Here is a 21,456-nt window from a genome sequence, read left to right as displayed (position 1 = left end):
TTCTGCCACGATGAAAAATTATGGAGCTAAATTATAACTTTAGTAAATAAGTGAAGTGAAATGGAGAGTTAGTACAAGAAAGATTATTATCGTAATATCGTTTCTTTTTTTTCTTTTTTTTTTTTAATGGTCTGTTGATATTGTACAATCAATATAAGGGTCATCGTGGCACGCTTGCTCCCCTCTCACAACCTCCTTAGCTAATTGGTTGGGGTGTGAGTCACCATGGCAGAGTCGCTGACGAGGCGAGGCAGGTCCATTCATCACAGACTGTACGTATTCGTCAGGATCTATATCGTTCCTGGTGCTGTTAACTTTTCTGAGAACCCCAATCCAACGAACTTTTCCTTTTCTGCATATTTTCCTTTATTTTTTAGTGACTGTGCAATCAATCGATACTGTCACGCTGCGCAGGGCACACCATCAGACTCTGCTATCGTATGACTTTCCAGGAATTCGCAGGAGAGGCCTATAGTATATTTTCATTTATTTTTTTAGTGACATCAACTTTATAATCGGTCGATACCATCACGCTGCACAGGACACTTCATTAAAGATCCTGCTATTGTATGATTTTCCAGGAACTCGCAGGACATGATTTATTACCGTCCCAAAGGACCATAGTGCCTGTCGTTACATGGGACCACCTAACGTGACGCGCGAAGGTCGCTCGTCACGCGATGGGACCCCAAAGGCGGAGGACACCACACATCATCTGTCAACACCGACTGGTTTAAGTGAGTTTCCTGTCCGGTGTCCGCCTCAACACGCCACCTAAGCCAGTATTATCCAGTAAGTCCTCACCCACACGTGACCAGCACACAATGGCATGTTCTCTATGTTCTCTATGCTAAGTTCACGTGGTCTACACAAGGATATATAGCTTATGAGTGCACTGAAGTAGACAAGTAAGACCTGCACCAGTCTTCGTGTGAGGTAATGAAAAAGAAATGAGCTTCTTTGAATTTAGATAACTTATGGTGTGTGTGTGTGTGTGTGTGTGTTTTCCGTAATTTAATGGACTAGGTATGTAGTATATCTTAACTTTTGAATAGATAATGACTTTTTTTCTTCACAAAATGCAGATCTCTCTCTCTCTCTCTCTCTCTCTCTCTCTCTCTCTCTCTCTCTCTCTCTCTCTCTCTCTCTCTCTCTCTCTCTCTCGCGCGCGCGCGCGCGCGCGCGCGCTTTCATTTGATATATTGTAAATTATTTTCCAGTGAGCACTTTCTTCTTCTTCTTCTTCTTCTTCTTCTCCTAAGATAACACTATGTAACACGATTTTTGTTTTTCACAAGCAAGTCTTATTTTCCAACACTTTTCATTGCAAAACAATAGAAAATGTCCATTATTCCTGTCAAACTTTGCTTTTGTGGCTTTTAGAATTATTTTTTGCCCCAAAATAGCTAAATTTCACCATTTTTTCCAAATGCTGTCACAGAGAACTTCTTTGCTCTTGATTAGTTGACCACATGTGTAGCAGAATGCATCTGGAGAATGAATGCAACCTTTTGATGCCATTTCACCTCTTGTGATGTGTCTTTTCAGGCAGCCAATGCAGAACTGATTGGTGGTCTGCAAGCCCCTACTTTTATATTATCAAGCAGTACTCTAGAATATAGTAAATTCAAGTAGATTGAAAAATTCTTGATACTTCTATATATTTCTACTGTATTCTAGAAAGTTCTAGAATACTGTGGAAATGTTCACATTGAATAGAATGTTCTAAAATATTCTAGGAACTTCTAAAAATGTCTGGTAGAAAATTTCTGGAAGTTATGAGAAGATTTATGAAATGTAAGCAAATTCTTCTAAATATTAAATATTTCTTGTTAGATCTGGTCAGTTCAAGAATGATCTTATTAAAATAAAAAAAAATCTTTAGAACACTTTATATTCTTTCTTTCATTGTTTTAACTTATTTGCAACATTTCAAAAGCAATTAGATAAGCAACTGAGATTTTGCAAAGATCTTTACCTGACATGAAAACTAACAATAACCCGTACTATAATGAAATTAGGCAAAAATGAAATTCATTGTTCTAACCACAAAAGCAAACTTTTAGGATCAAAATAACTTTTTTTTCATTTTGTTTAGATGGAAATAACTGGAAAATTATGGTTTAGGGCCAAGGACATGACAAAAGTGAAATTTTGTTACATAGTGATTTAGATACGTGCCTTATCGACAGCTTCCTTACGGTAGTTGCTGCATATGGGAACTGATTTCTTTCACTGATAGCCTGTTGCCCTCTCTTCACCAGACGCCCAGTAGTAACGTGTGCTACCATCTGCGAGGAGACTTTTTTTTTTTTACTACGAGACTGCCTCACACGCAATCCAAATGCCGATGGTCTTGTGAAGCAGGCGCCCTAACCATGTCACGTGTGTTGTAACTCTCCGCACAGTACGTTCAATACGAGAGAGAGAGAGAGAGAGAGAGAGAGAGAGAGAGAGAGAGAGAGAGAGAGAGAGAGAGAGAGAGAGAGAGAGAGAGAGAGAGAGAGAGAGAGAGATTCTTCGATTATTAAATTCAATAACATTCTTGTGATGGCATGATACTTTCTTTTCATTGCCGACATTAAAAATGTCACAATAATAACTTTAACATAGATCACAAGAATAGTATGAGAATTCTATCTATTTATTTACTTAATTTGGTTTAGAGAGACTGCATGAGAAGAGTTAAAGACACAAAGAAACTCAAAGAACAAACAGCAGCTGCCTTTTTGACCCTTACGAAGCTGCTTCCGATAACGGAGACTAATGTAAAGTAAAAGATGTAGAAAGTGTAAGTAGCAATAGAAGAAAAAGAGACTAAGGGAACAGAAACTGCTACTACTACTACTACTACTACTACTACTACTACTACTACTACTACTACTTTTTTTAATGTATGAGGGACACCGGCCAAGGTCAACAAAAATCCAATTAAAAAAAAAGAATACCTCTGAGATGCCGGTCCCCGAATAGGGTCCGAAGCGGTGGTCAAAAATTGAAGGATAAGTATCTTGAAGCCTTCCCTCTTAAAGAAGTTCAAGTCATAAAAAGGTGGAAATACAGAAGCAGTCAGGGAGTTCCAGAGTTTACCAGAGAAAGGGATGAATGATTGAGAATACTGGTTAACTCTTGCATTAGAGAGATGGACAGAATAGGAATAAGAGAAAAGAAAGTCTTGTGCAGTGAGGCCGCAGGAGGAGGGGAGGCATGCAGTTAGCAATATCAGAAGAGCAGCTAGCATGAAAATAGCTGTAGAAGATAGCTAGAGATGCAACATTGCGGCGATGAGAAAGAGGCTGAAGACAGTCAGTTAAAGGAGAGGAGTTGATGAAACGAAAAGCTTTTATTTCCACTGTCTAAAAGAGCGGTATGAGTGGAAATCCCTCCCCCCAAGACATGTGAAGCATACTCCATACATGGACGGATAAGGCCCCCGTACAGTTAGCAGCTGGGGGAGGGTGGCTGAGAAAAACTGGCGGAGACGTCTCAGAACACTTGACTTCATTGAAGCTGTTTTAGCTAGAGATGAGATGTGAAGTTTCAGTTTAGGTTATAAGAATCTTAAAGGACAGACCGAGGATCTTCAATGTAGAAGAGGGGGACAGTTGAGTGTCACTGAAGAAGAGGGGATAGTTGTCTGGAAGGTTGAGTCGAGTTGATAGATGGAGGAATTAAGTTTTTGAGGCACTGAACAATACCACGTTTGCTCTGCCCCAATCAGAAATTTTAGAGAGATCACAAGTCAGGCGTTCTGTGGTTTCCCTCCGTGAACTGTTTACTTCCTGAAGGGTTGGATATCTACGAAAAGACATGGAAAAATGCAGGGTGGTACCATCAGCGTAGGAGTGAATAGGACAAGGAGTTTGGTTTAGAAGATCATTGATGAATAATAGGAAAAGAGTAGATGACAGAACAGAACCCTGAGGAACACCACTGTTTATAGATTTAGAAGAACACTGACCGTCTACCACAGCAGCAATAGCACGGTCAGAAAGGAAACTTGAGAGAGAAGGATAGAAGCCGTAAGAGGGTAGTTTGGAAATCAAAGCTTTGTGCCAGACTCCATCAAAAGCTTTTGATATGTCTAAGGTAAGAGCAAAAGTTTCACCAAGATCTCTAAAAGAGGATGACTAGGCAAGGTGCGAGCAGGGAAGCACAGTTTCGGAGAACAATAGGTCCATAAGCCTTCCGAGGGTTTAGGCCAGCGAGGGCATGGAAAATATTGCGAAGAATTTTAATAGGTAACATGAAGTAGTCAGAGGGTGGAGGAGAGGGAGGAACAAGCCCTGAATCGTTCAAGGTAGAGTTTTTAGCAAAGGTTTGAGAGGAGAATTCAGCTTTAAAGATAAATGTGATAGCAGTGGTGCCATCTGGTTGAAATAAAGGAGGGAAAGAAGAAGCAAAGTTATTGGAGATGTTTTTGGCTAGATGCCAGAAGTCACGAGGGGAGTTAGATTTTGAAAAGATTTTGATTCTTTCTATTAATGAAGGAATTTTTGGCTAGTAGAACAGACTTGGTATGGTTCCGGGCAGAAATATAAAGTGCATGAGAAAGAGTGAGGAATGTACGCCTCCATGCCAGACACTATTACCTCTCTTATGCGCTCGATACACAGAGAAGGGTCTCTGACACGGAAGTGGTAGTCATTCCAAGGAAAATCAGCAAAATACCTCCTCAGGTCCCCCCAACTAGTAGAGGCAAAATGCCCGAGGCACCTCCGCTTAGGGGGATCCTGAGGAGGGATTGGAGCGATAGGACAAGATACAGGTATGAGATTGTGATCGGAGGAGCCCAACGGAGAATAGAGGTTAACAGCATAAGCAGGATTAAAGGTTAGGAAAAGGTCAAGAATGTTGGCTGTATCTCCAAGCTGGTCGGGAATACGAGTAGGGTGTTGCACCAATTGCTTTAGGTCGTGGAGGATAGCAAAGTTGAAAGTTAGTTCACCAGGATGGTCAGTGATGGGAAAGGAAAGCCAAAGCTGGTGGTGAACAGTGAAGGTCTCCACAAAAGGGAAGAGAGTCAGAATGTGCTCCGCTTTGAAAGTCAAGTAGTCAAAGAATGTCTTATAGGCAGAGGAGTTAGGTGAGAGGTATATAGCACAGATAAATTTTGTTTGAGAGTGACTCTGTAGTCGTAGCCAGATGGTGGAAAACTAGGAAGATTCAATAGCGTGGGCACGAAAGCAGGTTAAGTCATTGCGCACATAAATGCAACATCCAGCTTTGGACTGAAAATGAGGATAGAGAAAGTAGGAGGGAACAGAAAAGGGACTACTGTCAGTTGCCTCTGACACCTGTGTTTCAGTGAGGAAAAAAAATAGGTCTAGTAGAGGAGAGGTAGTGTTCTTCAGATTGAAAATTGGATCTAAGACCGCGAGTGTTGCAGAAATTGATGTAGAAAAAGTTGAGGGGGGATGTCAAGACATTTATGGTCGATACCAGAAGAGCAGTCCGACCTGGGGACATTTGTGGTCCCCTCCCAAGATGGAGACTCCGAGGCTGGTGCAGGGGTCGCCATGATAATTTTGAATTTTGAGTGAATTTTGAGTGTAATTAGGTGCTTGTAGTTTTGTGTGAAGGAAGAGAGTTGTCTTGAGAGGGCAGGCTGTGACTGCCCCTTTGTGTTGCGAGACACAAAGGGAAACGTTCAGTGAGATCACAGCTGGGTTTAATGATAGGTTCACAGCACCTCCCGATCCAGTGCTTTAGACCTCACTGGGAGTAATCATCGTTTCAGCAGGTGCCTACTGCCTCCTCCTACCAACTATTACTACTACTGCTACTACTACTTCTACTACTACTACTACTATTAGTATTAGTATTACTACTACTACTACTACTACTACTACTACTATTACTACTACTACTACTACTATTACTACTACTACTACTACTACTACTACTATTACTACTACTACTACTACTACTACTACTACTACTATAATCTAAACTGGAAACTTCACATCTCATCTGTAGCTAAAACAGCTTCTCCGCCAGTTTTTCTCACATACCCCAGCTGCTAACTCAGTCCAGGAGCCTCATCCGTCCATGTATGTAGTATGCTTCACATGTATGGAGAGTTCCACTCATATCGCTCTTTTAGGCAGGATGGAATAAAAAATTTTCGTCTTATCAGCTCTTCTCCTCTAACTGATCGTCTTCAGCGTCTTTCTCATCGCCGTAGTGTTGCATCTCTTTCTATCCTCTAACGTTATTTTCATGCCAACTGCTCTTCTGATCTAACTGCACGCCTCCACTCTTCCCGCAGCTTTGCTGCACAAGATTTTCTTCTTTCTCTCACCCATATTCTGTCCACCTCTCTAATCCAAGAGTTAACCAGTATTTTCAGTCATTCATCCTATTCTCTAGTAAACTCTGAAACCCCTGCCTGCTTCTGCATTTCCACCCTCCTATGACTTGAACTCTTTCAAGAGGGAAGTTTCAAGACATCCTGTAATTTTTGACCACTGCTTTCAAGTCTGTTCGGGGACCGGCAACTCAGTGGGCCTTTTTTTTTTTTTTCTTATTGCAGGTTTGTTGCCCTTGGCCTTTGCCCGTCATACATAACAAAACCAAAAAAAAAATCACACCAATACTCAATATTCCCCCGAAGACTTTTTTTTAAGCTTACATACACAGGACTTCATAATAAAATCAACTATTTATATTATGCACTTTATCGGTGAAGCAAAAGAAAAATAATACAAAGTTTTACACAAGCGTTATCATGCATCACCGCGTACTTTTATCTGCTGTACGATGTTCCTCTTCCTCCTCATTTAACGACATACCAAGCCACACAAATAAAAAGCCATGGTTATCGCTTCCATAACTTTACACGGGAATATAGGAAACCATTTTCCTTAAGAAAAACTATCACTATTAACAAAATATCACATTAGACAGTAATTCATTGTGATAATTATGTGAGCTGTGAGAAAAAAAAAATTCCATGAACTATTGATATCATTCATACAAGGAAGAGACATGAAGGTTGCATTACTACTACTTGCTTGCAGTTAGATACACACAGAAGATTGACTGAAACGTGTGTGTGTGTGTGTGTGTGTGTGTGTGTAATCGCCATTCCAACATCGCTTACTGAATCACTACCACTGCACTAAAGATTAAAGCAATTTTCGGCTCATCAAATGATCTCTCATCACCTTAATCATCACAATTACTGTATTCCATGTTAATATGACCTACTCGAGCCTCTGCTGAGACCAGTGTAGGCCGTGTGGTTACGTCAAGGCCTTTCCGTGACTGCCCGTGATGTCAGGCTGAGTTGTCAACAAATCTGGATGTAACAACCTGGTTGACAGTCACGAAAAGAAAGACTTGTAAGATTGATCCAAGAGGAAATTGTGTTGTTGTTGTTTTTATTTTTTTTCTTTCCCTTTACAGAGACAATAACAGTGAAATAGAAAAATAAATAAAATTGTTTCCGTAATTTGACTTCATTCATCGTCTGCAGAATCATGTGTGTGTGTGTGTGTGTGTGTGTGTGTGTGTATGGCGGGAAAACATGTATATTAGACTAGAGTTCAAGGCCATAGGTGATCAGAAAACAAAAAAGCTGGCGGTGCCACACTCACACTCACCGTGCTGGCGGGAGGCTCACCCTGCTCGTGACTTAAACACAAACACACACAACGACAACCAAGGCGTCGACGCCGACACACAATAAATACCCAGTACTCTTCACGGCAGCGCTCGAGACTCCCGCCATCTGAATATTCCGAAGCTTCCAATGTGAAGACTCCGGCTGTTAGTGTCACCAGTGAAATTAATTAGTGTGACGCTTGCTCATCTCAAGAAGCGTCACCAACAACAACAGCTATCATATCCTTATTGATCTGCAGTGGTGAAGTAGCGCGGGTTGCTTGCAGTGGGTAGTTCAAATACTGCTTCAAGAGTTGCAGTGCGCAGTTCGAGGCGGTGTTCGATGATGTCTCTGTCCTTCACCAGTGCTTCCTCTTCTCGACCCGTCGCAGCTCGTCACTCCTTACAGCTTCCATACTTGCTTAATCATCTCCACAAAGTATTCGTCCTCGTCTATGGATTTACTGACGCCGGAGTAGTATTCCAGAAACTCTTCCTTCGTTACCTGTTTAAAGGAAAAAGGAGAAGCAACACAAATTTACTCACGAAAGGAAATCTATAGAGACAACAAACGATCTACTTATTCTACGCAACTCCAAACACACACACACACACACACACACACTTCAAGACATTGATTAAGACTACATTCACGAAAGAACGAAAGAAAGAAAGAAATCGTCACTAGAGGAGCAGGGCTTTAGCAACACGCCTGTACATTAAACATTAATATGCGTTGAGATGATTGGCGAGCTTTACACACGCTCAATAAGAAAGACTCGCACACGACAAGCAAATACCAACGAACACTTCAATTATTCCTCTCCCCCACACCTGCCAACCACCAACATATCACCATGACTACGAGATATCACCTTGAATGACTCTGCCCAATGATATTAATTAATAGGGAGGTCTCCTGGCAGCCTGACACATAATAGAGTGCTTGGATACAAAAATCATTGAAGTGGCTCGCCTTCTCCCTCTATTGCTGCTCTTTTCCGTTTGTTGATCGATCGTGCCACTCAATACCTAGATCTGTGACTCGCTAATCGATTACTGTACTCGACCGCATTAGATCGAGAATATTACCTTTAATCATCTGCTTGGAAATGGGTGCGTGGTGAGTGCGGGAATTTTGAGTCTTGTGCATGATCGATGTACTGTAAAAGCGATACCTCAGTATCATGTCGTGTCGGTGTATACTACGTGCAGTACATATGTATATAAGAAATCAGATCAATGTTAGTAAATCATGTGTTGTATCCTCCCTTATATGGCTTAGTCCTTTTCCTGCTATGGTCATATTCGGTAACATTTAGAGTAGTATAAAGATTAGTTTGGATAGACAGATAGCGTAGAGAGAGAATAAAAGACTAATTTTGTATATTCTAGACCACAAAATATCTAACTTATTTTAAAATAGAAAAAAAATAATAATACCAAAACTTGTAAATGATTACAGGAAAAAATGGCATGCCGTACAAACAGTAACAGGGAAAATGGATACAAGAAGCGCTGCGTATAACATTATGAATTACCCAGCACTTCCCTTCAAAAGAATTTATGTCACAGGAACGAGGAATAGACGTTCAATGTACCGATCCATACACAGACGCGAGAGCTGCATACCTTCATGGCCACACCCACTCACCTCCCCGTCCTGCTTGGTGCTGCCCTCAAATCGCCCGAGGAACCTGGTGAGCACGTCGTCTTCGGACATCTCGCCGGACACGACCTTTGGGTGGTTGGAGGCATCGTATTTGCCCTTCACGTCCTCCAGAGTGACCATGCCGTCTCCAGACTCGTCCAGCTTCGCGAAGGCCTCCAGCACCACCGCCGTGCGATCCTCCGTCATCTCAGGCTGCCGTGACACAACCAAACAGACACGTCCAGCACACAGCTTGACTTTCATACTATTACTAACACATATAGATCCCATGGAAGTATATATAGTTATAATATGAAACTCCCAAAATAAGATAAATAAATAATACTAATACCACTAAACTAAATACAGTACTAAAAAATAAATAAAAAAAAAAAATCGCGCTGCAACAAAATAACGTGGTAAACTCACGAATTCAGACTGTTGGACATGCTGGAATTCCTACTCATGCCACGGTTCATTAAAATCCAGTGATGCCAAACAAGACACTTACCCTTAGCTTGTCCAGAAACTCGTCATAGTTGATGGAGCCTGTGCCGTCCTCGTCCATGGCGCTGAAGATCTCCCCGACCTCCTCCTCAGACATCTCGAGTCCAAAGTTCTGCAGCGCCTCCGTCAGCTCCTCCAGATTCAGGGTGTGGCTGCCGTCATCATCGGCTATTCGGAAAAGCCTGTGAAACGTAAGCCAAGACGAGATGAGTGAATTTATTTTTTCTTGTGGGAGTAAATCTCTCTCTCTCTCTCTCTCTCTCTCTCTCTCTCTCTCTCTCTCTCTCTCTCTCTCTCTCTCTCTCTCTCTCTCTGAATACACTCTTCCCCCACTGAAAGACAAACAAAAATAGATCACTTTAGCAGGAACTCATTCATAAGTAACAAAGATTCTTCTCGGGAACGCAACATGTTTTTATTCACTGTCTATCCACAACAAAACAGCTACACTCCCTCTTATTTTATTTCAAATGCATACAGTCCTCCCTCCTCAGAGAGAAAAACAAAGATAGATCACCAAAAACAGACACTCATTCATACCTTATTAAATGTCTTTCTCGGGAACACAGCATTTGGGGCTCAGTATTTATTAACTCCTCACTATAATATCTCCTACTTCTGTATCAGGCACCAGCAGGTATCCTTGACTTCGCTCCCTTCGTCATCCAACCACAGTACTAGTAGAAGGTAATGTAGTGAATAGATACTATATACAGGGTGTTGTACTGGAAGACGGAGGTTCTATATCAGGCACCTGGTAGCTTTGAATTAGCTTCCTCGCCACCTCGCCATCCAGCCACAGCAACTCCGTCTCCCAACCAAGCTTCATGGCCCTATGCACCTTCCTTGCCGCTCAGAGGACCATATTCTGAAACACTCCGCCGCAGCTCCACTACTTTCAAAAGGCTCTAGTCTAGATGAATATGTCCTGTTTTGTATTTTTTTTTTTTTCTTACGGTTGTAGTTAAATTAAACAAGATCTCTATATTATCAAAATGAGAAACAGTCTTGTGAACACGGCGAATCATCTCTGTAGCCTTTGAAAATAGTCGTGGTGAGAAGGCAAAGTGTTTCTGAATATGGGCCACAGTCTGCACCTTCCAAACTGCATGATGCCGTTGTACCCGCGGCTCAGACACAGACACCGCAGCCTCTCTGTTGCCGTCTCTGCTTCACCGGCGGCTGCAAGTGCTGCCTCTTTCATTTCTTCTTCGCGAGTCATGCTAGAGAGAAAGAATTTTTTTTTTAAGTTAAACACACACTTGTACAGAGAGAGAGAGAGAGAGAGAGAGAGAGAGAGAGAGAATAAGGAAGGCCTATTTCGGAGAGGACTCATTCATCCATATAAAAAATAGATTACTCTTGACCTTTGTGTGACCTTACCCGCCTTACCCTCCCCCCACCTCCTTCACTCCCTTAACTTCCGTCATGCAGCATTCAGGGAAGAACGTTGCAGCGATCAGGCCAGACGGGACCTCAAAGTGTGTGTTACGGGTCCCTGACATGTCACGCCGATGAGAGAGAGAGAGAGAGAGAGAGAGAGAGAGAGAGAGAGAGAGAGAGAGAGAGAGAGAGAGAGAGAGAGAGAGAGAGAGAGAGAGAGAGACTATTAATTTTTGTGTAACTTTTTTTCCTACCGACTAAAAACGATTCCAGTTACATCACCAAATAAGAAGGAGAAAAATACTATTCTGAAATGGTATGTGAATCGGAATGAAAAAACAATAGAAGAAGAAATAATGCACCTATTCTTTCATACCATACTCCTCCCCCTTCTCCTCTCCTCCTCCAATTACTCTTCTTCCTCGTGTGTGTGTTTTTTTATTTATTTCTTTTTGTGTGTGTGTGTGTGTGTTCCTTCTTTCATCTACTTAAATTCTCCTCTTTTTCCTCCTCCTCCTCCTCCTCCTCCTCCTCCTCCTCCTTCTCCTCCTCCTCCTCCTCTTCCTCCTCCTTCTCCTCCTTCTCCTCCTTTCTTTCCTTCATTCCCTCCCTGCTCAAGACGCTGACCTTCGAGACTTTACAAACCACACATAATACTTGAACCCATTACTTGAAACACTTTCGATCCTCATAAGAATTCTCTCCAGAACCCTCACGGATAATAAGTCAAGTTCTCATCGACATTTTCCCCACTGCCGATGCAGAACCCATGTCAAACTATTACTCTAATCACGAAAACACCCTTGAGAATCCTAAAACAAAGCCCAATAGATCCTATTACTAGCAGTGGCAGTAAGACGCACTAACATTATTGAGTCCATTTCCAGGAACACCGCTCGTGGGTAAGCATCGATCTTCCTTTCTTATGTGGCCTTCGATCACGAGACAGTAACACTATTTTTGAAGGCGCCAGCTAATGCAATCTAATAGTAACGATCTGTGAGACTGAAGAAGGAAGGGGGATAGGAGACAAAGGGGGGGACGGAGGGAGGGAGAGATCGATCACGAGGCATTCCTAACTTGCTTCTTGATGCTAAAGGTTATGTGAGAGTGGGATCATGAAAACCACTTCTCGGAAATTTCCGTTCTTCGTGACTCACTCTATCCTTTGTTCAAGTTGTAATTCGGTTTACGATCTCTCTCTCTCTCTCTCTCTCTCTCTCTCTCTCTCTCTCTCTCTCTCTCTCTCTCTCTCTCTCTCTCTCTCTCTTTCTTGCACTGAGAAGAGGAATACAGAGGAGACACTGACAGGAGAAAGAGGAATGGGAAATGACAAGTTAAGGATTAAGGAATAATATATATATATATAAATATATATATATATATATATATATATATATATATATATATATATATATATATATATATATATATATATATATATATATATATATACATAATAAGAGAGAGAGAGAGAGAGAGAGAGAGAGAGAGAGAGAGAGAGAGAGAGAGAGAGAGAGAGAGAGAGAGAGAGAGAGAGAGAGAGAGAGAGTCTTTCGAGAACTGGTATAATGGATAGTTAAATGGAGCAATGAGGTGGATGTGGTGGAATAGCAAGGTGGAGGAGGTGGAGATGGTGGAGTAGCAAGGTGGAGAAGGTGGAGGTGGTGCCGCAGAGAAGTGACTCATGGACCCAATATAGGAAATCAACTAAACGAAACAGAATAACAATACCAGACACCCATAATAAAAGTTACGCAACGATTTTCTCTTGTTTTTGTTCACTTGTTCTCGTCTTGTGGTGCGTACGGTTATTTTCCTTTCTTTCCATGTGGCAAAAATTGTCGTATTGATTAGTGATTTCGTTTGGTATATACCTTGTTCTTTCTTCTTGTTCTTTTGTTTTCTCCTATTTTTTTCATGTCACAAAAAAGTCTACTCAGTAATTTTCCAAATATATATCATCAAATACCTTCTTTCTTTCCTTCTTTCTTTTTTCTCCCTCTTTCTTTCTAATAGGCATATTTGCAGAAAATTACTTTACATTCTCTAGTGACAGCAAGACGAGCCAAGAAAGATTACGCTGACCTACATAGCACTGTAGTGATCCATACAAATTATCGCATACTTTAATTACGTCTAGCTGAAAAAAAAAAAAAAAATCAGTGAGAAAGAAATTAAGATATTCCTTTATTCATGAAGCAATAAATGAAAAATCAAGAAAGAAGAATTTTTTTCCAACTTTAATTGCATGAACAAGAAATAATATATGTGAGAAAGTTAGTAAAGAAAAAAAATCGTTATTTTAAAGGGCAATGTAACTCAGTCACTGGACAAAGAGCTCCGGAGGGAGGGCAACAGTCTGCGGTAATCAATCATTTATTGCCTAATGCCCCAGATACACCACAGTTTGGGTGAAAATGCTTAGTTGAACTCACTAACTCTGTAACCTATTTTTATAACTAGACTGATGACTGCAATGCCATCCGACGACGAGTTCTGAATTGCCAACAATAATATAATAATGCAATAATTCCGAACCATTCCACGTAGTTTTCTGAGCCAGTAAGAATGGCTAAGGATTTTAAAGCAGCTCCCAGAGAGAAAACACACAAACGTGCTTCTCTTCATCAGGAAATGCAAAATTGTAGCAGGCCATGTAGACAGTCTGGGATCTTTTTTTTTTTTTTTGTGCGAAGAAAGATACCGCAGCAGAGGTGGTGTTTGAGCGTCGCCTAGCTTCAGTATTGACGGGATGGAAGTACCTGTAGTATTTTTGCAGACTAAAATCTCTCTCTCTCTCTCTCTCTCTCTCTCTCTCTCTCTCTCTCTCTGTGTGTGTGTGTGTGTGTGTGTGTGTGTGTGTGTGTGTGTGTGTGTGTGTGTTTTGAGAGAGAGAGAGAGAGAGAGAGAGAGAGAGAGAGAGAGAGCGTGGAGGGGGGAATAGTGGATGAATTGCACATGCGTCGTATTAGTTTAGTGGACCGAACAAACCCGGCACATGCGCATTACATCTTACTTAGTGCGTGGATCCACGCAACACTCCACACTCAACGCTGGTATATCTTAAAAATTGTTCAACTCTTCCGCCGCATGCTTGGAGGAAAAATAAGAGGAGAGGCCATGACGTCACAGAAGTGAAGCCGCTAAGCTCCGCCCCCTTCTCGGAAATCAACCTAAAACATTGCTCAGCTACCAATAAGCCCGACACACCCACATCAACATTTTGCCATTATGCCTGCTTGTTCGGCTTATGCCTGCACCAGGAGGAGTGACGATGGAAAGATATTTAACCGATAAAGTGTAGAGATTTTCATGGCCAATCGTCACATAAAATACCAAAAAGCTGGGTTAGATCATGAGCGGGCCAAAAGACGACAGTAGATTATATGACGAGTTATTTCAGGAATTTCACTTCTTTGAGATCCACATGCAAGCAAATCAAATTAAATTAATGCAAAGTTTTATATGTATCATAAGAAATAAAATGAACACTTACTTTTAATTATTAGAAGTGCTAAATGATGTGATAAATCTTGGCGCTTTTGTATGTTATAAACTCCTCTGCTACAATATTCACCTTCTGATTGACAGTTATGCAAATAGTAATCAAATTACTGGTTTCATAATTAATATGAACACAGTAATTTCTCACCTTGAAAATTCTGCAAAAACACAGTGTTGGAATAAGGGTGTCTCTAGCCCAGACCAAGGACAAAAACAAGGCAATCAAAATAGGCTCGCTATTGCATGCATGTAAATATATTGTAATGGTTCTCTGTGCATAGTTTCCCTTACATATAAAGAAAATATAGAGAAAATCATCTTTCCACCCATCTGTTCACTTAAAAGGCTGTCACCAAGAAGCTCCCACAAACTTTTTTTTTTTTTTTTTTTGCTTAACCTACTGGCTGCTGTAGCATATCCCACTGGCTATTGTAGCATATTAGCATAGTATTTAAACAATTTGTGATTTTATGTCTAGAATATGTTGTTTGTGTTTGTAGAAGTGATTGAAATGTTTTGCCAGTAGTAGTAATGTTTGTGATGCTTGCATCTGCATAATTGTTTCGTGTTTGTTTTAGTCACTGATCAATCTACCACTTATCACAATATAATGTACATCAATAACTGGTGTCTGAACAATTACTGTCCTCTTTCTTCCTATACCGGTGACATATGTGATCATGTAACATGAATAATTCGCAACGAGTTGTCTCTCGCCATCCGCATAATTATGTGGGTCTTTTCTTTTCTCAAAGTACCTCTTCTGTGTACTACTCTTTTTTTATTATTATTATTATTATTCATGGTGAATCATAGAAGCTCTACATAGAAGGCTATATCGGTGTCAGAAATGAAAAGTTTAGTAGATGCTCAGTGTAAGCGGTAAATGAGCATGATTTACAGATAATATAATGTTTATCGAGGAGGCGTGAATATTTATTTTTCATGTGTAAAGAATAAAGGAAGGAAAATTTGGCTGTTTTTTCTCTCAAATTTGTAAGTACAATTCATGCCGTATCCGTTCATTCATATTAATGATTATTAATCACACGATATATGGAGGAATTAAGAGAAAAATTAAAACTTTTACTGAGAATTTGCGCACGACTCTCCCTAACGTTTTGGGTAGACATGCATAGCTCCTCCCACCAGATAGGCTCCGCCCACTGGCTTCACTCTCCACTGAAGAGTGGTATGCGGGAGGGCCACTCCCCTGTATTCTTTCTTCAAGGCCGCATGCGCAGCACGGCTTAGTGCATGGGTGCACACAACATTCCAAACGCAACACTGGTATATTCTGGTAATTTCCTGTTTCCACGGCTGCCAATCTGATCACTGGCTCTCAGTTTGGAACCTCATTGTGGTCACACGACTTCTTATCATAATTTTTAACAGATTCTATTGAAGGTTGTGAATTTTCAAGTATTTTCATGAATGTGTAAGTAAATGGGAAAGACACTCATGAGAAGTGATTGGTATCGTTATCTCTATGGTCCGGAATAATAATTCCTTATGAGATATTTCAAAATATGGGTTCAGGTTTTCCTCCCAGTGAAGTAGTAAAAATAGGAAAACAGTTTATAAAGTAATGTCGTCTGCTGGTATGGATATATAGTTAAAATGAGAAAAAAATGTAGTGAGAGAGAGAGAGAGAGAGAGAGAGAGAGAGAGAGAGAATTTTTTTTTTTTTTTTTTTTTACTTTTCGTTACAATATTGGAATTGATTACTTAATTTCACTGTTTGCCTTTTCATTTAAGAAGTAACAACTAACAATGTAGACTACTTCCTAAGGGACTCTTATCTGTAAAGCCGGAAGCAGCGAGAAGAGGAGGAAGCTTCATTGAAGACAAGACTAGAAATTACCCACTTCGCGTGACCTGGGTCAGATCCGAGTCGTCTTAGCAGCGTTTTAAAACGGCATGTTAAATCGAATAAAAATATATTCAGTAGTTTTTTCCCATCAGAAAAAGTTGGTAGGTCTTAAATATATGAATGATTACGACATATGTAATTACAACTTAGCAATATGAGAGGCATTTCGTCGTCATTTTGGTGGTTATGTTGCAACCGAGGGGAAATTCCCGCGGCTGGTTGAACCGCAATCACCCAACCCCAACGGCCAAGAAGGATTTGGGCACCACACCGTCGAATCGTCGATCATTTCCATGTTTGTTTGTTTGTTTTCAGTTTCTGGCGCGTCACGGCAGCTCTAGCCATTAAGTGCCCAGACAGGGTTTTTTTTTCACGAAATGAAGCAAAAAAAAAAAAAAATACAGTATATTCTTATTCACAACTGTTTCACTGTTGATATCGTAGTGCTGATGTATAGCATAGTAAGATCCAGTGAACCAAGGAATATACTGTACTAAAAAAAAAATACTACAAGCAATGGACAGAAAAACAGACGCTGGAAACATCACTGGTATCAATTTACTCAAAGTCTCGAACTAACGCTAAAATTTTCCTCCTGTCTTTCTTCTTGGCCTGTTATTGCGGAAATGTGTCATCTTCTCTTATCATGTGATTGGGCTTGGTTTTTTGAGTCTAGAAAAAAAATTATGCACTTCATTTGAGATGTGAACAACGAAGGAGTGTAGAAATTTTAGCGCAGAGCTTGGGGAAAATTGGGAATTTTGCAGGAATAACACGACGGGACAGTGGGGCAGGGAGAATGCATAAAAAGAAAATAAATAAAATAAAATAAAATAAAATAAAATAAAATAAATAAATAGATAAAAAATAAAATAAAATATTTTTTTTAAAAAGCCTATTAATATATTCCTCCAGAGTTATGTGTTCTTGTGTGATCTGCCTACCTTGATTCCCTAACCTCACTTTTTTTTTCTTTTATCATCTTTGTGTTTTCCTTAATTTTAATTCTTGACTTTTCGCCTAAAACTGCAGTAAGCATATCCTTTTAATCTATATATTTACCAAGATGACGTTCATGTGCAAAGGAGTGGTTCAAATAACACACACACACACACACACACACACACACACAAAAGCGTGAGACGTGACAGTCGTTGCCTAGCGACCACCAGACAAACATTCCGTTACGTACAAAGCCTGACTTCACACCTCACTTCTCCCAAACCCTCATCCTCCTTTCCTCCTCCTCCTCCTATCCTTCCACTTCTTCCGCGTCCACTTTCCCACGTCTTCTCCTCTTCCTTTTCGTATATATACACGAAATAACAATGTAGTTTCGCAGTGCCACACCATGAAATAAAATTAACCAAGAAATTGTATACTTTCTTGGACTGAATGGAGGGAGCTGCGGCTTGAAAATTATAATATTCTCTTTCAAGTTTTTTTAAAACATAATGTAGTAGAAATTGTTGGAGGGTCTCACAGAATGCCTGAATATATTGCTACTTGTGACATTTTTCTCATACCGTTTCCGTTTTAGTCCTTTTCTTCTTCCATCGCTGTTTCTTCTCCCTCTGATCCAGTCCACTTGTCGCCTCTTTCTTCTTTATTACGTACTCCATCTCCTCACTGCCTTTCTCTGATCTCTCAATATCGCGCCTCTTTTGGTGTTACCTCATCGTTTCTTCACATAATTAATTTGCTACCCAACACACACACACACACACACACACACACACACACACACACACAGTGCCACGAAGGATATCTAATGCTTACTAACTGAACTTTGCATGGTCTCATAAGACGGTCCAGACAGTTATAGCCAGTCTGATTTGCAGCAAAGGTCCTTCTCTCTTACTTTCTAATGTTGCGTATTTTATCCTATAATACCAAAAATTAGAGTTTTCTAAAGTTTTATTTAAATATATGTAAAAAAGAGATTCGTTTAACTCCCTAAGCTCGGCCGATATTCTTCATATTTCATCGCTTACCAAGAAATGGACAGTGTTTATATTATCATCTCTGCCTCTCACTAACCCATGCACTACCCCAGCCGCGCCTGCCCTGCTAAGGTCCTAAAGCGACGAGTGTGTCTCAGTGATGCGAGTACACTGCCACATGTGTTACTAGATCTGCGTACATAGCTCGTAATGTTTGTTGAATATAGACGTCTATTATGAACTTTGATAATGTGCCTGATATGAGACTGGATGAATTTGAAATTTGAAACGCAACACACTTGAAAGACACTAATTGTGGCATTGATATAAAATATAGTACGTAAGTTATTTAGATTTATGTTTATATAGGTTTGCATTTGCACCGACATGATATTATATATTCTATCCTTACAACGAATATGCATAACACGAAACTATACTTCCCATGCCTAAGAAGTTTAACTTGAATGACCGATGATAAGTTTGAATATTATAAAGTCGAAACAAACCTGTAAAAAAGTATGTAACATTCGCAACAATACATAACGCTGTGCATACCTTGTGTTGTCCACAAACTAAGGTGATATCTTATATAAAAGCCCATACTTCGCTAATCCCCTTAACCCACCTGGAATGAATGGCGGACAGGTGACTAGGCAGCGCGGCGTTCAGGCGCGGTATGAGGTGTGAACGGGACGGCTGGCGGCTCGCCGCCCACAGCCCCGCCTTACACAGGTTGCCAATCACTCATCGGCCTGTGACTGCTTTGGTAGGCGGCAGCAGTTAATGAGTCACTGAACAATACGGTTACGTTAAGAATTACAAGTGTTTTTATGTAAAGTGGCATTTCACTGACAAATTTGTTAATCATGAACGACTGCTGTCTGTCTTACCAAATCAGTATCTAATACACTCCTAACACATCATAATGTAGATGATTGTGTTTCAATTTAACGAAAGTATGATATCACTGGCCATTCTAAAAAAAATACTTAACTACCTTCATGATCAACGTGAAACTAGTGTGGCCAAAAAGGCCTGAAAAGTTATGATGACGCGGTTTTACACGAAGTTTGATAGTTGCGTGATATTTGAGAGAAAAAAAAAGTGCGTACACATACAGCAAAAAAGTCATTAAAGCGCTTAAAGAGAATCATTATGGTCTCTTCTTGTTCTATCGCTTTTCTTTCGATTTACATAAATAAAACAGGAGAGAGATGCATGATTCATGTACAGTGCGTACTTAGAGGAAGAGGATAGGGAGATGATTTGAAAGGGAGATAGGGTTCATCTTGACGGAATGTTTATTATAGTTTATGGTTCGTTGGCTTCCGTTGTTGACAATCGTCGCCATGACAACACAAGGCCATCGCCCATCGATTTTCTCAGAATAAGTGATGATGACAGGAATAATTCCATGTGAAGCAAATTCCAACGCGTTCTCTACCGAAGACATCATTTGAGTCTCCGGTAGAAATTTTGAGCCCATTCATTACTTCTTGAAATATTGCTCAAAACTCGCGGTCTGGAAATTTACTTATAAAAAAGGAAATGCACTTTTTTTTCAGTTTTTATCAGCGTCTTATTTGTTGCAGGAATCCTTATATTGTTTTCCTCCTCACCCCTTTCAGCTCGTTGTAACATTTCAATTCAGTTAATTTTTCCTTCCTGACCTTTATTCCTTGCTTAAATGCTGTAAGTTAGTCTTTTTTTTCTGTTTAACATCATAGGCAGCACATGCTATTGTAACACCTTTCTATTTTCTCTTTAATTATGCTGAAAATGATTGCGAGTATCAAAACTACAAAATTTAAACATATTAATAAAATTTATTTTTTTTGCAGCTTACCTGACACATCTATATAATTCAATGTGTACCATACAATCATTGGTAGCACATAAGTTCAGGAATGTATGTATAAAACTTCAGGCCATCAATGAACAGTCATGTGTATCATTACTGGCACTGTATTAGAAGTCTTTAAGGTGTACAAGACTGTCACCAGATGACACAAAACTGCTGGTGTATTTTAGATACTACACTCAGTATAACACAACTTACTGAACAATGAGAATAATCCACCATGAAGGGAACCTGTCAATCTGCTGCCCTTACATATATCCAGTCAACTTCCTAATAACTGGTTACTGATGAAGCTCAATAACTTTCACATGACAGTTTTTCTGACAGCATGCTCTGGCATGGGATGATTACCTCTTCATTACTTCTTTCAATCCTACTTCCTCGTTCCGAGCTTCAGATCTGATAAATCCTTACATCAAACAACAATGTTCATTCATAAATGCATTTAGCAACTATCAAACTATATCAAAATATATCACCTTTTGGCAGGATATGCAGGACTTAACTCTACCTCAGCAGGCTGGGTAATTCAACAGTACCTGGCATCTTCCTGACCTCACTAAGCACATTCTCATCCATTAAAATGGCTGCTTCTTGAAACTTGGCACTAAATAGTTTACAGTGCAATAAATCTAAGCACCTGGCCACTGAAGAAACAACAATAAACTTGAATCACAAATGCAATTTCACCTGATATGGAATGACTTTTTGGCACTGATTGAAAGGAAGCTAACCAAGAATACAGCAGTAAAAGGAAATAATGTTACAAAAACATCTATGAAATACAAGTCTGATACTAAAGAACAAATCTTGAATTTAACAAGCCTTTTTTAATAATATTTCTAACCCACAATACTAAATGCACAATAAAATATAAGAAGCATTAAGCCTATTAGTAAATGTGTTCTGTAAGTTTTATCTACAAGTAGATAAAACTTCTTAGATTACTTCGGTGATGTTAAATTTAAGTCACATAAAAAGAAAAAGGGAGAAAAAAAAAAAAAAAAAAAGGCTTAGCATTTTAGAGTGACTGATTAGTTTCACTTTCAGACTCTGAATTTTGGACATTGTGAGTTTATCTATGGTAAATACTACTGTTAGTGTTTTACTGTCCATGGTT

At 39.9% G+C, this 21,456-nt stretch overlaps 1 protein-coding gene across 1 annotated transcript; it reads right to left on the bottom strand.

Annotated features, from left to right (window-relative positions):
• Nucleotides 1–6,664: 6,664 nt before the first annotated feature.
• Nucleotides 6,665–19,215, bottom strand: LOC135100879 (crustacean calcium-binding protein 23-like). The gene is made up of 5 exons (XM_064004407.1): nt 19,101–19,215; nt 10,864–10,989; nt 9,771–9,948; nt 9,263–9,472; nt 6,665–8,113 (listed from the first exon to the last, which is right to left on the bottom strand). Exons 2-5 carry the CDS (start codon nt 10,986–10,988, stop codon nt 8,012–8,014), a joined length of 615 nt encoding a protein of 204 aa, XP_063860477.1. The 5' UTR covers nt 10,989; nt 19,101–19,215; the 3' UTR covers nt 6,665–8,011.
• Nucleotides 19,216–21,456: the final 2,241 nt, after the last annotated feature.

Source organism: Scylla paramamosain, chromosome 5 (genome assembly GCF_035594125.1).
Source record: "Scylla paramamosain isolate STU-SP2022 chromosome 5, ASM3559412v1, whole genome shotgun sequence".
In the NCBI taxonomy this organism is placed as follows: Eukaryota; Metazoa; Arthropoda; class Malacostraca; order Decapoda; family Portunidae; genus Scylla; species Scylla paramamosain.
This window is presented reverse-complemented; position numbering and strand designations above follow the sequence as displayed.

Bases quoted from the DNA above. Each gene is read 5' to 3' on its own strand.
- LOC135100879 (XM_064004407.1), bottom strand. From the start codon at position 10,988: ATGACTCGCGAAGAAGAAATGAAAGAGGCAGCACTTGCAGCCGCCGGT. The intron at 9,949-10,863 runs GTGCAGACTGTG...TACGTTTCACAG, and splicing joins GGCATCATGCAGTTTGGAAG to GCTTTTCCGAATAGCCGATG. The intron at 9,473-9,770 runs GTAAGTGTCTTG...GTGTCACGGCAG, and splicing joins AGTTTCTGGACAAGCTAAGG to CCTGAGATGACGGAGGATCG.